Source organism: Staurois parvus, unplaced genomic scaffold (genome assembly GCF_062004578.1).
Source record: "Staurois parvus isolate SC_StPar_1 unplaced genomic scaffold, SC_StPar_1.0 ptg000362l, whole genome shotgun sequence".
Classification (NCBI taxonomy): domain Eukaryota; kingdom Metazoa; phylum Chordata; class Amphibia; order Anura; family Ranidae; genus Staurois; species Staurois parvus.
Window position 1 is genome coordinate 1,262,014 of NW_028318158.1, and position 21,351 is coordinate 1,283,364.

Here is a 21,351-nt window from a genome sequence, read left to right on the forward strand (position 1 = left end):
TTGCCAAATACACACCATTGATGTTTAAAGGGTTAGTTCACCTTTAGAAAAAAAAGGCAGAGGCCATTTTGTGAACGCACTGCTGTATGAATGACTCATTTAGGGTCGATATTTGAAGGGTTAGATAACCTTTACCAAATAATCTGCCTATGCAGATAAGGGATGTCTGTAGGTAAAAAATAAATTGTTCAGCTCTTAATAAACTTGACTAATGCCCTTTCTATAGGTGTAGGCCATTTACATACCTCATGAAGCCTGATTTAAATACTCCCAGGTCGTTGCTAGGATGTTGCTAAGTGAAGCCTAGTCATTACTGCTCACCTCCTCCATCACAGAAGTGAGATTTTCTGTTTCAAACCCCCTTACATGCACTTTCGCAGGCCTGATGCAGTAGCTCAGCATTTGAGAGCTCACTCCTGTAATGGAGGAGATGAGCAGTAATGACTAGGCCTCACTTAACAACATACTGGCAACATCTTGAGAGTATTTCAGTCAGGCTTCATGAAGACTGTAAATCGTCTACACATATAGCAGGGGCATTTTTTAACTTTAGTCAGAGCTGCACAGTTGGTTTTTATCTACAGACACTCCTTATCTGCTTAGGCAGTTTATTTTTTGTAAAGGTGAACTAAGCCTTTCAATATCAACCCTAAATGAGGCATTCATACAGCAGTGCATGCACAGAATGGCCAGTCTTCCAAAATCGGCCAGGGTAATTTTGGGAATGTGCCACAGCCACATGAATGGTTCACTCAGGGCCGATACGTAAATAATAGTGTGTAATCAGTGGGGCAATGCCATGGCTGTTACTGCTGCAGCTGAGTTGCTCATGAAAGCCCCTCTCTAGGCAGAGAAGATGTGAACAGGCTGTACAAGCTACCTGCATGCATCTCATATGCATAGATATGCGTGTATGCTTGTGTGAGTTAGAATGCAGTATGAACCAATTTTTATGTAGGATCTTGCTGGAGGCATTCTTGCGCAAAAAAAACCTTACATTTGTGTGAATGAGCCCTTACAGTCATGACGGTTAGGTCACATTGGTTAAAGTTTCACAACTTCAGACATTCAGACATTGCTCTTTGCCTAATCAAAGTCTATTGAAACCCAAAACTTTTTTTCCATTTTTTGATAGAGTGAAGGGTTAGCACCCTTAGCATTTTTATTGCTGTCTGTCTCCCCACTTGGAAGATCTATTCTCTCGATTTGTTCCGGTGACCCCGTGTTTTGCTCGTTGTCTAATAAAGGTTCTTTTGTGGTAAATCCAAGGAAGCAATTACAACTCTGTAATGTATTAAGGTGCTTTTACTAAACAGAAAGGCTGCACATAATACTGCAGGAAACACAATTCATAGCATGCAAAGTATAACCAAATATGCATACATGCTCAAACTATCTATCCTTCCCAGCAAATTACCATCGACAATGTATGTAAGAGTATACTAATAAGCTACATAACTTGGGTTTCCTTGTGATGGAATCTTCTTATGGTTCCTTCATCTTCTCAGAGTCTAGAACCAAACATCTGTTTCCTCCGAAGTCTAAAACTAACTCTGTCTTCCTCTGTCTCCAGTACAAGTATTCCTTCTTTGTCTTCAAGGACAATTTTGTCTTTGTCTGAGCACATGGCCTGTTCAAAGTTCTTTTCCCCTCTCCCTATTTCCTGCTACATCATATCCTGTAGCCTGACTTCCTGTGCTGAGCTCATAAACCAGTCCAACAGGTTAATTTGCCCTTCAATAGGGGGAACCTTATCTTCCAAACACAACACATATAACTAAAATCTAACCATTCACATATCTAAACTATAAAAAAATCACCAATATATTATCTATATCAACACACTCCACTAAGAAACAATCTAAAATTCTGAGTTGCCTTCAGAACAGGAACAGAGGAGAAATCTTTCATTGTGGATGCTTTTTCCTGTAACAGTTGTTTGAGAGGAAATTTTTATCCATTTGGGACAAACTTCCTCTCACTTCCTGCTCTGTCTACATGGCAGGAAGTAAGGGAAAAATATTGCAATAGGACACAGATGGGCATTTAAGTGTCTGCCAGAACCACACCTACGCTAGATATGCCCAGTGCATCTGAACCAATCCCTCCTGTTGCTGCTTCTAGGGTGAATAGAACTGTACCTACATATTTATTATTATACAAAAGAAAAGGGCCACGCCAAGGGGAGGATTTGTTGGAGCTCAGCAGTGGAGAATATATGTTGTCAATCCCCTGAAGTCTAGATTGTACCCACAGTTTGCATTAGCTAAATTTTTCATAGAACAAGCAGAACTTTTCAGAAATAGTAACAATGAAACATAATTTTGCCATTGTATACACTTCTGCTTAAAAAAATTATACTGAATTTTTTATTTAAAAAAAAACAAACACATCTTGGAAAGCACCTCCTACTTTCCTGGAGAATTTATGAATGTGTGTGTTTTTTGTCTTCACTAAAATGAGCATTAGCAGATATTACCTATCAAGACATGGTCAGGTAAATAGTTTGACAGATGTGTGCTGAGATTGCATCTACAGTATAATCTCATTTTAAACCTATTGTTTATTTTAACTTTAAGGCCCAGTCCACCCAAGGAATGATATTTTACATATGGATAGAGCCTGGTGGACTGAGTCAGCCACTGCCTTCCTATAAGTATTGGATACTGGAACAGTGAGATCTCCTTGCTCCTAACATCCCTTCCAGAAACATGGTAGGAGCCCCTCATAATGTGCACAGCAGTGTGCAGATCCAGGAACTCAGCAAAAAAGATCTCACCAAAAGAAGCTCTGAGAAATTAAAGAAACTGTCAGGTGATTCTAACGCTTTATCATCTATCAAAAACAGAAATATCAGCTTGGGTGGACTGACATTTTAATATGCAGAACACACCACAAGTCATGTGTAGCTGGCATACAGCGGAACACTTTAATATATAGAACATGCCACAGGTCATGTACAGATGGCACCTAGCGGAATACTTTCATATATAGAACATGCCACAGGTCATGTACAGATGGCATCTAGTGGAATACTTTCATATATAGAACATGCCACAGGTCATGTACAGATGGCACCCAGCGGAATACTTTCATATATAGAACACGCCATAGGTCATGTACAGCTGGCACTTAGCGGAATACTTTCATATATAGAACATGCCACAGATCATGTACAGATGGCACCTAGCGGAATACTTTCATATATAGAACATGCCACAGGTCATGTACAGCTGGCACCTAGTGGAACACTTTTATATATAGAACACGTAACAGGTCGTGTACAGCTGGCACCTAGCAAAACATTTTCATATATAGAACACACAACAGGTCACGTACAGCTGGCACTCAGCGGAACACCGCAGGTCAGATTCAGTTGGTACCTAGCAGAAAACTGTAATATATGGAACACGCCACAGGTCATGTACAGCTGGCACCTAGCAGAACACTTTAATATATAGAACATGCCACAAGTCATATTCAGTAGGCACCTAGCAGAAATCTTTAATATATAGAACATGCCACAGGTCATGTTCAGCTGACATATATAGGAACACTTAGAACACACAACAGGTTATGTACAGGTGGCACCTAGTGGAACATTTTAATATATAGAACACGCAACAGGTCATGTTCATTTGGCACCTAGCGGAACACTTTAATATATAAAACGCGCAACAGGTCATGTTCAGTTGGCATGTAGCCGAACACTTTAATATATAGAACACGCAACAGGTCATGTTCAGTTGGCACCTAGCCAATCACTTTAATATATAGAACATGCCACAGGTCATGTGCAGCTGGCACCTAGCAGAACACTTTAATATACAGAACATGCCATAGGTCATGTGCAGCTGGCACTTAGCAGAACACTTTAATGTACAGAACATGCCATAGGTCATGTACAGCTGGCACCTGGTGGAACACTTTAATATACAGAACATGCCTAGGTCATGTGCAGCTGGCACCTAGCAGAACACTTTAATATACAAAACATGCCATAGGTCATGTACAGCTGGCACCTGGTGGAACACTTTAATGTACAGAACATGCCACAGGTCATGTACAACTGGCACATAGCAGAGCACTTTATTGTACAGAACATGCTACATGTACAGCTTCAAGCTAGGCAAATACATTAATAGACCTGTTGCTTGTAAAACACCAAGGGGGCCCTGTAACCTAGCAAGTTTCAACCAGCTCCTGTTGTTCCCACCTCCTGCATGTCACTTTTGGTCATTTATAACTTACATTATAGTTATGGACCTGTAGTGGGAACTGGGAGGATCAGACTTGAGTTTCAGATTACAGTAGAAAGGTGAAATCTGGATAGAATAGTGATGGGTTTGGGGGCTCCCGTGGTGTTCTATATGGCATGCAACTGCTCATGCAGCACCTCTCAGCGCCTGCTGTGAATAATTGCTGACATTTTAGAATGCAGGTAAATGTAATAAAAGAGAGGGCAAATCACATCAACTGTGCATTAATTATTTCCCAGAAAGTTGGTCAGTACTGGATTGTACAATATCTTTTGTATCCATTATTACAAATTAAGTTATGAATTTTTGTATTAAAATTCCCTGTTACACTGAGAGAGCTTGAATCCCACGACTGAATGTTATGTATCCAGAGAAATCCTTATACAACGCCAACTTCTTTGATAACATTCCAGTAAAAGCCGTGTTTGGTAGAAACTTCAAAACTGAGCCCTTGACCCCATGTGACCCAACAGAGATCTCTCTTCTGAATCGGAACTGTATGCTGAAAAGCACTAAAAGGATTCTGTAGTCTTTTAAATGTCTTCTCAGATAAAATGCAGACAGCTTTATGTTACACGCAAAGATGGAAAGTCACCAGCACTCCAAATAGTTGCATTTCACATGTTTATTGTTAAGATAGCATCACATAAGGCATACAGATTCCTTTCTCAAGACAATAGTGTCAGGCTGCATGCTCAGATAAGGGTCTGCTATGGGGTTTTTGGGGGACCCCGTGCTGTTTTTCCTGATTTGTGTGTGGGATTTTCCTTTAAAATCCATACAGGACCTGACAGGCTTGGTATAGAGTTTGGAGAGACCCCATTTTTTTTTTGTGTGAGGTTTCCCTTAAAATTCATACTGGCCCTTCACCTAAGATAAGGGTCTGGTATGTTTTTTTTGTGGGGACCCCATGCTCTTTTTCTTGATTTTTGTGTTGGATTGCCCCTTAAAATCCATACAAGCCCTGAAGGGCTCTGTATAGATTTTGGAGGGCCCCCCTTTTTTTGTATGGGGTCCCCCTTGACATCTGTACTGCCTCTTCATATAGGATAAGGGCCTGGTATTGATGAAGGGAATATCTGGTCATTTGTTTACAAAAAGAAGCAAAACGGATGAAGCTGTCATATACCCGCAATTTAAACGGCATCTTTTTTTCTTTGTAAATGTAATTTTTGCTGCAATAGATTGTATAAATTCTACAAATGAGCCACTTCACAAGCAGGGTCAAGGTAACCCTCAAGCATGTTACTAAAAGAAGAACTTCACCCAAAAGGGGTTTATTTCTCCTCCCCCCTGTCATATTTGCAACCTAATTTTTTCGAGGGGGGAACAGGTACCTAGTTTTGACAGGTGCCTGTTCCCACTTCAACTTGGATCACCTAAGCAAGTTCTCCTCCCTCCCTCCTTGCCCGTAGTCCTCTGGAACATGTGCCAGGTCCCAGGAGACTGCATGACCATTCATGAGGCGCAGTGTGGCTTGCACATGTGCAGTTGGCAGCCAGCTGTGAAGCCGCAAGCAGTCACAGCCAGCTGCCCACAGTTAAGATGCCAGTGCCAGGATGGAAGATCGGTGAAGAAACCAGCAAGTGAGGACAGATCTGGATCCAGGGACAGGTGAGTGGCTGTTTACCTCCCTGGTGGTATTCCCGAGTGTAGCTCGGGGTAAAGTTTCAGCACCACAAGCGGTAACCCCGAGCTACACTCGGGAATACCCTGCAGCGTTGCTCCGGGATCTCTTCTTCACTTACCTTGTCCTGCACTCCCGCGATGTCCCTCCTGCAGTGTCCCCTGTAATGTCCTCCGACCGATGCTGGAATCCGTCTTCAGGGTTCCGTTCCCTGCAACATCAGGACGTATGGGGGACGGAACTGGCAGGAAATTTGAAAGTTGTAAAAGTGACATTCACTAAATTCACTAAAATCACCTAGTAAAACATTCCTGTATCAAAGCATTTCACATACATTTTGTCCGTACTGCTTTGTCCTGTGCCCTGCCTGCATTATTACTGTTCTTTCTGCCTGGAAAGTGAGAAACGTCCATGGCGTCCAAAAAGCGTCCCTTTAGGTCAAAAGTGGTTAGCTAGAGAACAGCGATAGTAAATCAGAACTACTTGCAGAATTGAGTGATAATGATTTGTGGGGAAATTCGTCATCAGACACTGAAAACGATTTTGCCACTTTGCTCAGTGATGTGCGAACTTGGCGCTATATTTCAAACTTCAGTGTTTTTGGTTTGATTATATTATTGAATTAAATTTATTATATTATTATTTTTTATGATTATTTATTAAATTATAATTTATGATTTCGTGTTTCAAATTTTAACATACCCGGGATGTTTACTAGACCAGGGGCGGACTGACAACTCATGGGGCCCCCGGGCAATAGGGAATCATGGGGCCCCTGTGTCCTTGCCCAAACTCAGAAAAGCCTATGAAAAAGGTACCAGGGGCATCTCATGGGGCCCCCTACTGACCCCGGGCCCTTGGGCAGTGCCCGAGTTTCCAAATGGTCAGTCCGCCCCTGTACTAGACTCTTGTTCAGACAGATTTCAGTTAGTTATTCCTATTCCTAAAAATTGCAGACCTACAATAAAAAAAATACATATTTCCATGCAAAAAAATGTACCTCTTTGAGCACAGAAATATGGACATAATCAGTCCACTAGGGAGGCTACTAAAAGTCAGCAGCTACAGTTTTCGTAGCTGCTGGCTTAAAGTGTTACTTTAACAGTAAAATCAGTCTGTATATGTAGTAAAGCATGCTCTTTATACTCACTGTGAAACCTAAGGGGTTAATCCTCCGCATTGTATAAAAAGGATGTTTGATCCTGTCTTTTCTGATCCTCCCCTTCTTCTACTGTCCCCAATCCATCTGCTATTAGTACAGAACTCTAGGAGTCACTCTGCACATGATCAGTTTAATGTGTATTGCTAGAAAGTTTTTTCTTCTTCTTTGGGAGGGTGCATGTGATCAGCACAGGGCCAATCAGCACTGTCCAGACAGAGGATCAGGGGTTATACAGCCTCATAAGACAGTCAGTGGAGAATGAAAACTCCTTCTACAAGCTTTAGCCAATCCTCAGCCAGATACCTATAGAAATCACAACAAAAATAGAATGTGACCTGATGCACCCAGTGTTGTGCCTCCATCCCCTAATATACCAATACAACCAATTTATTTGTCTTGGGACTTTAAATGAGGCACAACGACAAACAAAAAAACAGTTTCCAACATAAATTTTTAATACATTAGTAAAATTCTCATTGCATACAAAAAAAAGGATAAAATGGTAACAAGCTGATATGTAATAAATCCATAATAATGCATTTCATACATAATTGGATATACTATTGACCTTATACAATCCAGCTGTCAATACATAATTACATTAAAATTGCATCCAAAATATTGACGCGTTTCGTGACTGTTTGTTCACTTCTTCAGGAGTAGATCCATGTATAATATCTGCAAGGTAAAACATCAATATGTAGCATACCTAGTGGTATCTTGTAATATATTAGGCGGTTCCAATCTCAAGGGTCACCAGAGGGACCCTAATACTTACAAGTCAGCTAAAAATACATATGGCAGTATTTCCAAATGGTGATCACCAGGTGAGTCTCACCCGGGAGCTCTGGGAATGTGATTCCGCGAGAACCCAAAGGGACAAGCCAGCAGCAGATTCAAAGTGGGTTGGTGTCACCCAAAGTATATACTATAGAAATATATTTAGGTATACATTATAGTAATAAATGAATGAAAATTATCACTGATCTGGATTTCATCATTCATTACTATAATGTATAACTAAATTTCTTTCTGTAGTATATACTTTGGGTGCCATCATCAAATAGATTTGTTGTATGGTTATAGAAATCACAAGACTGCTCTAACTGCTGATGAGAAAAGGTATTTAGCAGTTTATATTTACTGAAATAATTGCATTTCCATGTTATGTGTACTGTGGGAGACCAGATAGAGTGAATGCAGGGTCCTGTGTTTAGTAACACTTTTATGTTTACAAAGGTGACTGGAGAACAGCTTTAAAGGGACTTTGTAATTTTAAAGCTGCTATTGGTTCACTGGCTGTGATTGTGTTTTTAAATATATTTGCAGATGTACTGTATTTGTAAGAGGAAACAAAGAACAGAAGAAAAAAAAAAGACACTGTCCAGTTATTGGTAAATCAGCTTCTAGGGGAGGCTATTAACCGCTTGCCTATCGCTCTATAGTAGAAGTACTGCTACAGGGCGGCAGGACTGCGCAAAATCACATATATATACGTGATTTGCATTTCTGGGTAGGGGGGTGCATGCGCCTCCGCCCTACCTGCGCCTCCATTGGTGGCTATGGATGTCAATCACCGGGTCCCGGCTGGAGATTCCCCTCTGGCACTCAGCGATTGCCGAGTAAAACTGACAGGGGAGAGACCTGTGTGTAAACAACAGGGGTCTCTCTCCTGCCAGCAAGCACTTGCTGCTGTGTATTTCTCTGCGCAGCAAATAAATACACAGCAGCATGTTTCCTTAGTAAAACACACATAGCACAATGTAAAACAGCACACAGTTAACCCTTTTATTGCCCCAGATGTTAACCTCTTCCTGCCCTGTGTCATTAGTACAGTGTCAGTGCTTTTTGTTAGCTGATCGCCGGCATTACTAGTATAAAAAAATATAAAAATACCAGTATATATACTACCATTTGTAGATTAATTTACATGTATTGGGATTTTTTTTTTAGCAAAGACATGTAGCAGAATATATTTTGGCCTAAATTTATGAAGAAACTTGATTTTTTAAATTTTTTTTACTGGATATGGGTTATAGCAAAAAGTCAAAAATATTGGTTTTTTTTTTCAAAATTGTGGGTCTTTTTTGTTTATAGCGCAAAAAATAAAAACTGCACAGGTGATCAATTACCACTGAAAGAAAGATCTATTTGTGTGAAAAAAAGGACATAAATTTTCTTTGGGTGCAGCGTTGCATGACTGCTCAATGGTCAGTTAAAGTAACCGCAAAAAATGGCCTGATCAGGAAGGGGGGTAAATCCTCTGGAGGGCAAATGGTTAATAGGGGAAGAGGTGTTGATGAAGTGTTTCGATGAGACCACATAGCTGAATGGCTTAGTCTAGGAATGGAGGTGGCTGAAAGTGTCAGATATTAAGCCCAGACATTCCCCCAATCCGTTTTATGTTTCTTTCACCCAGAGATAGCCTACAGCTAAACTCAACAGACGTCACAGGCTTTTCATTTTAAGAGAACTCCTTTTTCTTTATTAGGGTTGTGTGCTTGTTATGTTTTGGGTAAGTTTAGACTTACAGAGGTACAGATTTTAGCAACCAAAATCTTTAGCAAAGAAAAGCATCCCTATCATTGCTCCATCAAGCATTCATGATTTTTCTTAGAGAACGGTAATCTGTTTCCTCGTATTTACAGGTGACTACAATGATCACAGTCTGCAGCAAACAGATTACAAAAATACAAATTTCTTAGCACGTTATGTTTCTGGAGTAAGATCAATTGCTATGGGCAATATAGCTGCTTTTGATTTTACTAATGCTTGAAAATATATAATAATGGCTTAGATTAAGATATAAGGGCCCTGGTGCAAGTCTTGGCAACTCTTCACATACACAGCTCATTCCTCCCCCTTTTATTGCAACCCTTTCCTATTACTTTACTGCCTTGCTACAGGATGGTAGACCAGTGACCTGAGCAGACTTCATAATACTGTTGTAATTACAAGGTATCAGTCCTTGCCAGACTCCCAGTATTTAAAAGGATTGTCTGCCCTGATGAAGAGAGACTTCTAAAGTCTCTGAAATGTGTTGGGTGTTTTGGATGAGTAATAAATTGTTTCTGGACTATAAGAATAGCACGGCACTCCTTTTCCCATTACTTCTGAATATAGTGCTCCAAGGGTCCAACCATGGCCTCTGTACTCTGCCTACTGGAAAGCATGTCACACCCAAAGATCCAGAGTTCAGTTACTCATCTGTCTATTGACCAGAGTCCTGCAGAGATGACCAGCTGGAGGTACTAGCAAGAGATCCAATGCCTTGGTCATGTGATCAGTCAAGTGCAGGAAATTTGTTGGGTCTCATGATGGCCCTGGTTAAAGTCTCCCTGTAAGCCATGAAAGTTTTCTGTGATTGCTGTTTCTTATCCAAACAGGACGTGACCTGTTAGCTATAGGGTACTGTACATATAAAGTATATTGTAATGGTTTTTATCTAGTTTTCACATTCTTACATGTTCAGATAAGATATTTTCTTTATTAATTTGTATGTAATGAATTCTAGATTTTTTTTCCGATTGGATCTCTGTATTTCACTTGCGCAATCAGCCTGTTTGACCATCAGCTACTTAGATAAAATCTCAACCACACAGAAACTATTTGTTTCTAGTTAGTCAGACCTGACTGGTAGACTTGCACTGAGAAAAAGTAAGAATAAGACACAGCGCTACTAATCAAGAAGCCTTTAAATAAAACCAGATGTTTAGGGCAGTTATGTATCAAAGCTCCAGGACTGGGATGTTTTTTAACATTTGACCTCACTGGGTGTTGCAATTAACTACCTTTTTATCTTAGTCTTCATTCATATGAAAAAAAGACTTTGATGTGTTTTCATTATAGTTTTGTCTTTGCTGAATTTTTTTGGGTACAGATCCTTAAATCCAAAGATTTAACATCACCAATGCAGCGCTACATAGACAGTAAAGTAGTGAAGACGAGAGCAGAGGGCGAGTGGTTGTCATTTGACGTAACAGAGGCTATCAAGGAATGGCTTCGCCACAGAGGTAAGTCCAGTCCAGTTAGAGGACCTTCTCTATCTATCTATCTATCTATCTATCTATCTATCTATCTATCTATCTATCTATCTATCTATCTATCTATCTATCTGTCTGTCTGTCTGTCTGTCTGTCTGTCTGTCTGTCTGTCTGTCTGTCTGTCTGTCTATTTATTGGGTCTCATCATTTCTCTTACAGATAGGAATCTTGGATTTAAAATAAGTTTACATTGTCCTTGTTGCACCTTTGTACCTTCAAATAACTACATCATCCCAAACAAAAGTGAAGAGCTGGAAACCAGATTTGCAGGTAAATGAATAGTTCCATTCTTTCTTTTATAAAAAGGCACTTGCTGTTAATTTGATTAACTACTAAAGGATCAAGTTGATATGGATTGCTAGTCCCCTTTCTCATGGGGTGGACTCCACAGAGTCCGCTTGCTCAGTGGGGAATTTGTCCACAGATCCCCGATGAGCAAGCAGATGGCTGGCCCGTGTCTGCTCCACTTATGCAGAGTGGACACAGACACAGCCCGCTGTCCTCTATGGGCGGTCAGATGTAAATGGACTGCCTGCCTGTGTACACCAGACTGCCATCTGATTCGTTCCGCTAGACAGATGAGGAACAGGTCCTCATCCATCTGTTTTTAGCGGATAGGATTGGATATAGGTGGGTGAAAAAGTCCATTAACATTCACCACTTCACAGAGGATAATGGAGGGTCTGATCGGGTCCATCTAAAAAACTGACAGGTGGACTTGACTGGCCTGCCCGTTGAAAGGGGCCTTAGATTTTCTGCCAACTGAACACTCACCACAAAAGTTACATATCAATGTTTTCTGGATCCTGGGGTGTTATACCCCAAATATTTTCTTATACGTGTTGGGGGCTCTGGAGGTGAGACCTCTTTGGTCTTCACATCTGCTCTAGCTATTACAACGTTACATTTTTTTTTTTAGTTATGTTATGGATACAGCAGGAGTGGGAAGACCTTATGGAGGTGGGGACAAAACCAGGAATAGCGTAGGGGGTTTTAAGCATATCTAAACCCAAAAAAAACCAATGTAATAAATTGCATCTTCCCACCCTTAGATGTGGTGGTTATATTAGTTTTATTTTTTCAGGCCTTTTTATTATTTTCATCTGTTGATCCTGTCAGTAACATACTTCCTGCCCTAGAGTGACAATGCATACCCACTGTAATGTACAAAGAATGTTGTTATCACCCTAGGTGCTCTCCTAATCTCCAAAACTTAGGTGGAAGTGTTCTATAAAAATAGAACAGAAAGAGGCCACCTGAAATGACACGAATGACTAGTGTCATAGTCATATCTCCGGCTCACTTAACATGTAAGTGTGGATCCATAAACCCAAGAAATGCATACTAAACAATATGGTAGTGTGACCAGAGCACCCCTACCTAGAAAAAGGAGGTTACTGAATGATCCACGCGGAGTAATATGGGTTCAAAAATTACAAACAATATTTTATTTGATCACATAGATCATAAGGAGGTTAAACATGAGCACGGTGAACATGTCAAACAGATAAAATCATTTTTAAAAGCACTTAGCGTCTTCATTTCAGGGTCATTTTGGCAAGTAGAGTACCATATAAGGCAATATAGGGTAATGGTGTGGTTTGATCCTAGGTTTCCATAAATCTCCAACTTGTATTAGAATGAACCATATATTCTGCAGATATGTTCTCAATATGAGCCAGGATGTGTAGAGTAGCCTCCTGGTGTGTAGAAACTGGAACATAAAAATAAAAAATAGATATATATGAAGATATGGGAGCTGAATCGCACCTAAGCCACACCAAACCTCCCTATACAGTAGTCAGTGGACACTTTCATTACCTTCTCAGTTGTAAGGCTGTCATACCCGCTTCTCAAATGTGGGGACTTCCTGGGTAACCACCCCAAGTGAAACAAAGTCCACAGTACCAAATGATTCTGGGGATATATATAAAGATTATTGTATAGATCACAGGCATCAAGTAAAACCCTGAAAGCAGAGACAAAATATAGGTATATTACCATCAATAAAGATCAAGAAGACTCCCGTCGACTTGAAATAGGATCAGGTCCTTGATGCTTGTTCAAAGGTGCATATGGGGGTGGGAAGCCAGGTAGTCACAATGCGTGAATTCCAAACACATATATTATGTATGTAGCAGGCCGTGAGTACCTGAGTCTAAATACCCAATAAAGGGTTTTCAAAAATTACTCAATCTGAGAAAGATGAAGCGGTTTAAATAGGATATGGCTTTGTCACAGCATACAATGCCTAAGTAGGATAGCGTATATATGTATATACATTATCCTCTGAAGAGGATTTCCAAAAAATTCCCCAAAAATGCAGGGTAAATTAGGCCCATATGACATACCCTCTTAACTCCATATATGCTCTATGAATCTAAACAGCAGTGAGCTAAAATAACTTGCCACCGGTGGAAGGTATATTCCCATAGGGGATTGCCGTTTGCGAACCGCTGTAATAGTAGCCTTATGGTGGTTTTCAGAGGGCCTCGTGCCTTCCTAGCAAGGAGCTGTGACACCGCCGAACGGTCATTGCCAAAATGACCCTGAAATGAAGACGCTAAGTGCTTTTAAAAATGATTTTATCTGTTTGACATGTTCACCGTGCTCATGTTTAACCTCCTTATGATCTATGTGATCAAATAAAATATTGTTTGTAATTTTTGAACCCATATTACTCCGCGTGGATCATTCAGTAACCTCCTTTTTCTAGGTAGGGGTGCTCTGGTCACACTACCATATTGTTTAGGAAGTGTTCTATACTTCATAGATTAGAACGGGGAAAGATAATTACATTGTTTGAAATTTCAACCCATAATAAAGCAGGATTTGTATTGGCCCACCAGACTCTACCTATGACAGAAATACTACTATTTGGCTAGACTGACCCCACTTGGTGGGCAGCTGTTCATACAGATTCGTAGTCACAGTAATCTATAAGAAATAATCAGACTTCACTATGACAGATTGTTGCAATCGTATTAAAAACAAGAATTGTGATGGATTTCTGTACTTTGCAGAGGAAAAAAAAAATAAAATAATTTAGAAAAGGCCATCCTGTAAAAGAAGCACAAAAATTCTTACGTGCCCTATGTCTCATGCCCATGATCTTCTCCTGCTTGTGGAGTAACACAGGCTGAAGAATCAGCATCTCATCTTTCTGAATGTCATATTTGCTGTGTGCTGTGGTTCCACCTATAGGCTACTACATTACTACTGTGTCCATGCAGAACTGTGGGTATGTAGTGACTGGTGGCTGAGACCATAGTGCACAGAGGTTGACATGGACAACCACCACATCCAGAAGTGTCAAATGCTGAAACTTCTTCAGCCATCATAGTGCTACATAAGAAGGAACGACACGGGATGGGTAAGCGTTATGACTCTGTTTTTACAGGGAACATTTTGATTTTTTTTAAGAGGTTATATTGAAATCTTAAAGCTTAGTGTGCACATACACAGAGATTTAATCTACCTTTTTCTGAACATCTTTTTAAAAGGTATTGATGACCCTTTCTCATACCCCATTGTCGATCACAAGAATTCGAAGCCCGGTCAAAAAAAGCATAGCAGCCACACCCCTCATCTATTACTAATGCTGCTACCGTCGTACAGGCAAGAGTCGCAGCAGCCGAACCGGCGGAAGAAACGGGCATTAGATGCTGCTTATTGTTTTAGGTGAGTAACTGTGTTAAATAATGTAGCTGTACATTATTTGAATACTCAGGTCATGTAGACACAGACTCAGTATTAAAGTGGAATTAAGATGATGAAGCGCTGAACTCCCAGCTTGGAGTAAGTTCTGAAAAAAATATGTAGTTAGGTTGCTTGGTAAATTTAGTTTTTGGCTTTTGTTGTAGTCAGAGGAGCAGTGATTGTTTGGGCTGATCTGTTCAGAGCTTCACATGCTGAATGTTTGATTACTTTCCCCAGCCTCTAGAAGACGTTTCTAGAGCTTAGGGAGAATTCAAATGTCCAAACTTGAATATTAAGCAAGGCCTAGCCAATCCCTGGGGAGGTGTGTCCAGATGCTGCTAGGCTGCTGTTAAATAGTCTGGAGCCCTGAGATGATTGCCTTTTTTCAACCTGTGGGGATGAGTCTGTGAGCTGAGAGGAAAGGGGCTGCTTGTTCCTGGAGCCTTTTGGACTGAATGTTGGACTGCTTTGCCAGAGGTTGCACCTGTGCACTGTTTATACCAGGATCCAGTGAGTTAGAGCCTCTTTCTGAACAAAACTGCTTCATGGTCCCCAGCCCCTACAAATAATATGATTAATATGCTGGAATGTGGCAAATCTCTTTTGCCTGGTTGGACTCCAGTGGGATTTAGTGGAAATGCATCTTGTATAGAGTAAAAGAATGAGTGCCCCAAGCCATAGGGATTTGTCCAACTATAAATCTTTACATATCACAACAGAAGGATCTTATCAAGAGTTGAAAACTGGGGTTATGCACAAATGCTCCTTCATCAGGGCTTGGTATTGGTGTGCAACTGGAATCTGAAATAATGGTTACTCCTAAATTTTAATTCTTCACAAACTGTGGTTAGGCACTCAATCAGTGAGTTGTCTGGCAATCAGTTTAATGGGGCACACAGAGCAGAACAAAATAGGTTCAAACCATTACAAGTTTTAAGTTACAAGTCTTCTAAGATTTTTGTATTTTAACCAGAACAAAGAGACATGAAGGCTTCCTTTGATGATCTTCTGAAAATACTAGTTGGCTGGTTGTCTTTAACACTCAGTCAGGGAACTGGATCAAATATGTAGACAAAGTCATAATGAAAGCCAGTCAAGTTGTACAGTCAGGTCCATAAATATTGGGACATCGACACAATTATATCATTTTTGGCTCTATACACCACCACAAGTGATTTGAAATGAAACTAACAAGATGTGCTTTAACTGCAGTCTGTCAGCTTTAATTTGAGGGTATTTACATCCAAATCAGGTGAACGGTGGAGGAATTACAACAGTTTGCATATGTGCCTCCCACTTGTTAAGGGACCAAAAGTAATGGGACAATTGGGTTCTCAGCTGCTCCATGGCCAGGTGTGTGTTATTCCCTCATTATCCCAATTACAATGAGCAGATAAAAGATCCAGAGTTCATTTCAAGTGTGCTATTTGCATTTGGAATCTGTTGCTGTCAACTCTCAAGGTGAGATCCAAAGAGTTGTCACTATCATTGAAGCAAGCCATCATTAGGCTGAAAAAACAAAACAAACCCATCAGAGAGATAGCAAAAACATTAGGCATGGACAAAACAACTGTTTGGAACATTCTTAAAAAGAAGGAACGCACCGGTGAGCTCAGCAACACCAAAAGACCCGGAAGACCACAGAAAACAACTGTGGTGGATGACCGAAGAATTCTTTCCCTGGTGAAGAAAACACCCTTCACAACAGTTGGCCAGATCAAGAACACTCTCCAGGAGGTAGGTGTATGTGTGTCAAAGTCAACAATCAAGAGAAGACTTCACCAGAGTGAATACAGAGGGTTCACCACAAGATGTAAACCATTGGTGAGCCTCAAAAACAGGAAGGCCAGATTAGAGTTTGCCAAACGACATCTAAAAAAGCCTTCACAGTTCTGGAACAACATCCTATGGACAGATGAGACCAAGATCAACTTGTACCAGAGTGATGGGAATAGAAGAGTATGGAGAAGGAAAGGAACTGCTCATGATCCTAAGCATACCACCTCATAAGTGAAGCATGGTGGTGGTAGTGTCATGGCGTGGGCATGTATGGCTGCCAATGGAACTGGTTCTCTTGTATTTATTGATGATGTGATTGCTGACAAAAGCAGCAGGATGAATTCTGAAGTGTTTTGGGGAATATTATCTGCTCATATTCAGCCAAATGCTTCAGAACTTATTGGACGCCGCTTCACAGTGCAGATGGACAATGACCCAAAGCATACTGCAAAAGCTACCAAAGAGTTTTTTAAGGGAAAGAAGTGGAATGTTATGCAATGGCCAAGTCAATCACCTGACCTGAATCCGACTGAGCATGCATTTCACTTGCTGAAGACAAAACTGAATGGAAAATGCCCCAAGAACATGCAGGAACTGAAGACAGTTGCAGTAAAGGCCTGGCAGAGCATCACCAGGGATGAAACCCAGCGTCTGGTGATGTCTATGCGTTCCAGACTTCAGGCTGTAATTGAATGCAAAGGATTTGCAACCAAGTATTAAAAAGTGAAAATTTGATTTATGATTATTATTCTGTCCCCTTACTTTTGGTCCCTTAACAAGTGGGAGGCACATATGCAAACTGTTATAATTCCTACACCGTTCACCTGATTTGGATGTAAATACCCTCAAATTAAAGCTGACAGTCTGCAGTTAAAGCACATCTTGTTCGTTTCATTTCAAATCCATTGTGGTGGTGTATAGAGCCAAAAATATTAGAATTGTGTCGATGTCCCAATATTTATGGACCTGACTGTATTTTTAGGTGTAGAGATACCAGAGACCGAAGTTTGTATTCATAAAAAATGCACTTATTAAAACTTCTAATACTCTATTTAACAGAAATGTTCAAGACAATTGCTGTCTACGTCCATTGTATATTGATTTTAAGAGGGATCTTGGCTGGAGATGGATTCACGAACCCAAAGGTTACAACGCTAACTTCTGTGCTGGAGCCTGCCCCTATCTGTGGAGTTCTGACACCCAGCACACAAGGGTGAGTCCAAAAGTTTCCTCTTCAGAAGAAGTGCTTCTTTTTAAGATGGTTTATGACTTAATTATTAGCATTTCGAGATGGTGTATGACTTAATTACTAATCAATCATGACGGTGTATGACCTAATTACTAAGCTTTCAAGACAATGTATGACTTAATCACTAACCTTTCTTGACAGTGTATGACTTAATTTCTAACCTTTCAAGGGGATGTATGACTTAACCACTAATATTTCAAGATGGTTTACCACAATTGTCAAATGCTTTGTTAAAAGAAGTTTCCCTTTGAATATAGTGTACCTGAGCCCTCATCCATCCATCTATCCTTCCATCCTAACCTTCTTCCCTTTATTCATGATGAAAGAGCAGCTGAAATGCTTCCTTAAAAACTTATACAAGACTATCCCTCTTTCATGATCACATGACCAGATGTTGAGGTGTTGATCACATGAACTCATCTGAAGGGGAAGATCAAATGAGCAACCTACTGCCCAGTTCTGCCTCAGTATTAATTCTGTAAGCCTTTCGGCTAAGATCACATGACCAGTGCATCATCCCATAACATTTTGCTGTTCAACATGAGCACTTTTACTGAGCACTAAGGTACTCTCACTGGGCAGTGAGGGAAGCTTAGCTCTGACAGATGGGATCTGACTTGAAATTCAGCTCATTGCAACAAAGTAACATCAAGGTTTTAAAGTTACACAATAGGGGCTTATGTGAGTAACAGAAGTAATAGCAGCAGGGCTGCTGTTAAACCATGGGACCCCATATTACCAGCCCCCCCCCCCAAAAAAAAAACCATAGTTTACTATGCTTCAGTTATGAATGAACACAGTGAGTGATAGGTACCAATCACTTATTGTGTTCATTTAAGAAAGGAAGGGGCTGGTAAATGTGACATATTTCTTGGACAGTCTCAATTCTGAAGGATCCTATTGTGTGCTTGCAGCTGCCGATGGGAAGGAGAGGAGGGGAGCCAGCAGCACTGTAGGGATGGGGGCATACAGGAGCCCTGGGCAGCAGGGAAAAAGTATGGTGCACAATGAGGGTGATGGGTACGGCAATGGTAATTACTGTGACCGATCCCCTGTATTGCTCTCTCTGCAGCAGCTGAAAGCCAGCTTTCAGCTGCTGCAGAGAGAGCCATACAGGGGGTCGGTTCCAGTAATTGACCCCCCCCCACCCACCCAAACTTCCATGACAATTACTTCCCTGCCCACCTCCAATTCACCCAGGTGCCTGGGCCCCTGTATAAGAGGACTGGTGGTACCCTCTTATCCATGGCCTTGAATACCAGACTGCTTTTGCAGGGTTTTTATGTTTCAAATTTTCCACATATCTGATTGCTTCACTTTGCAGGTTTAGTCCACCCATTTCTAGTGTCTAGATTATAGGTGGTAGTCTGATGGGATGAATTACTGGCTGACTACTGCTGCACATTCTTGCTCTGGTCCAGCTCAACTTGGAGAAGCACTTCAGAGACTACAAGGATATTCCTGAGTTGTGTTACCCAGTATGTAAAATAATCCTCAATGAGGAGCATTCAACTTCATTGCCATAACAGGTGTGCTGACCTTACCACCTGTGTCCCTGAAAGATATAGGAAACCGCCCAGGGGCTTACAGAAACTGAAATGTTATATTCAAGTAGATTAGCTCTTTGAAGATCAAGTTTTCCTTTGTAATGGTTTATACACTGAATATTGTTCCTTAGAACCACTTTGTAGACCCTTTACAATTCATATGCTATGAAGGACATAAGTCAAACATTCAGGGTATGTATACATAAGAAGATCTTCCATCACAAGGGAGACCAGCTCACCTTCAGTCCAGGGTCTGTTCCTTATTTTAATTGTGCTTTAAATCCTGACAATCCAAGAAATATGGTCCACACAAGGAACACTGAGGCTCAGGGATGCTTTATAAATCAGTACTTCATGAACAGGGGTATGATATGAAATGTTAATATATGTAAACCCAGTCACTAAAATCCCATTGAAGCTACAACATGTTAATGTAATTTTAAACATCACTGCAGATGCAGCTATAAGTGGAGTCAGGATAAACCTGCTGGAGAATAGCAACATTGAGAATGAACAAAGATGATAAAAAGGTGAAAAAACATAATACAATAAACATTGTTTATGACACACAGAGAGAGTTTTACTAAAACTGGAGCACTTAGGATCTGGTACAACTGTGCATGGTAGCCAATCAGCTTCTAACTTCAGTTTGTTCAATTAAGCTTTGACACTAAAACCTGGAAGCTGATTGGTTTCTATGCAGAGTGCAGATTTTGCACTCTCCAGTATTAGTAAATAACTCCCACAGTGTTCTAGAAAGGTACAGTGGTTGTAAACTTTTGCATATACCCAGTGAAGTGACTGGCCTCAGGTGATACACAAAAATGAAACAAATCCTCTTATATATGTTGTAACTGTTTATCTACAGACTTCTCTTCTCTACGGCCGTTCACAGTGCTAAATTTATAAAGTTTGTCTGAGCTGTCCAAAAAAAGTGGGTGGATAGCTAAAATTACACACTGCAGAGCTAATTGAGGAGAGCTCTGATAGCTGACTGGAAGGGAGATACCCTTTCACACAGCACACAGGAACAGAGCAGAGGCTGTCAATCACAGGCTGTACCTTCCCCAACACCTTTTTTCTCTTGGTGTCAGGAAAACTTGTCAGAAGCAACTCATGCAGATAGCAGAGGAATGGGGCAGCAGACAAATGACACTAAGCCCTGGTTCACATATATGTGGCCGTGCGGGCTGTGTTTTGTGTGGGCACGAGAGCCCATTCATTTGAATGGACTCCTGTGCCCCGTGACATGCAGAGAAGAAGCCCCTGCACTTATTTGGAAAACTCAGCCCGCACAGTACGGTTGCGTTTTCCAGTGCAGGTGGCGTGCCATTAGAACTCGCCCGCGGGTCCGCATTCCTCTGTACGGGTGGTGCGACTGCATGGATTTTCGTGCGGATCCTGCAGCAGCACCACCCGCACAGATGTGAACCTAGCCTTAGTGCTCTGGTTTGAGACAAGTACACACTATAGAGGGATATGCTTTGTTCACATTTTATGTCTGAGACTTACAACCACAAGTTTGCATGTACTTGAGGGCATTCCCTATGTTCCTGTACCTATTCAATAAAGCATCTCCAAACCTGTGCATTCCATGTGCTGCCCATTTTTCTTGGACTATCTAATATACTGTATATCACTAGATTTCCCTGGCTTTGAGACTAAGCCCTTCCAAACTGTTACCTGCGTGTCCAATGAGAGTACCTTAGTGGGCAGTACAAGTGCTGTCATTGGACAGGGTGGTGGTGGATCCAGATCTTAGTGAACTGTTGGTGCCAGGTCTTAGACAAAAGACTTTTATTTATAAACCTTTATCTGGTAGGTCTATTTTAAACTTCTTCACATTACCATTACTAGTTAGATATACATGCTGATTTTTTGTTTTTAATTGACCGTGCTACTAAAGTGCATGCAAATCCTAAATCTGATTTCATTATGTTTGTCATTGTGCCTATCAGTATACCTTTTTATTAAGAAAATAGATTT

General features: G+C 40.8%; 1 protein-coding gene and 1 long non-coding RNA gene across 3 annotated transcripts in view; one reads left to right on the top strand and one right to left on the bottom strand.

Moving 5' to 3' along the window:
- Window positions 1-21,351, top strand: part of TGFB2 (transforming growth factor beta 2) — a 208,447-nt gene that overhangs the window by 177,600 nt on the left and 9,496 nt on the right. For both annotated transcript variants that reach the window (XM_089685013.1, XM_089685014.1), the window contains exons 3-6: window positions 10,929-11,061; window positions 11,251-11,361; window positions 14,595-14,772; window positions 17,629-17,782. In XM_089685013.1, the coding sequence (XP_089541139.1) occupies window positions 10,929-11,061; window positions 11,251-11,361; window positions 14,595-14,772; window positions 17,629-17,782 (576 nt within the window). The remainder of the gene's footprint in view (window positions 1-10,928; window positions 11,062-11,250; window positions 11,362-14,594; window positions 14,773-17,628; window positions 17,783-21,351) is intronic.
- On the bottom strand, window positions 12,513-13,006 carry LOC149456361 (uncharacterized). Its single transcript, XR_016313882.1, has 2 exons — window positions 12,913-13,006; window positions 12,513-12,805 (listed from the first exon to the last, which is right to left on the bottom strand). It is a non-coding gene; the product is annotated as an uncharacterized LOC149456361 (long non-coding RNA).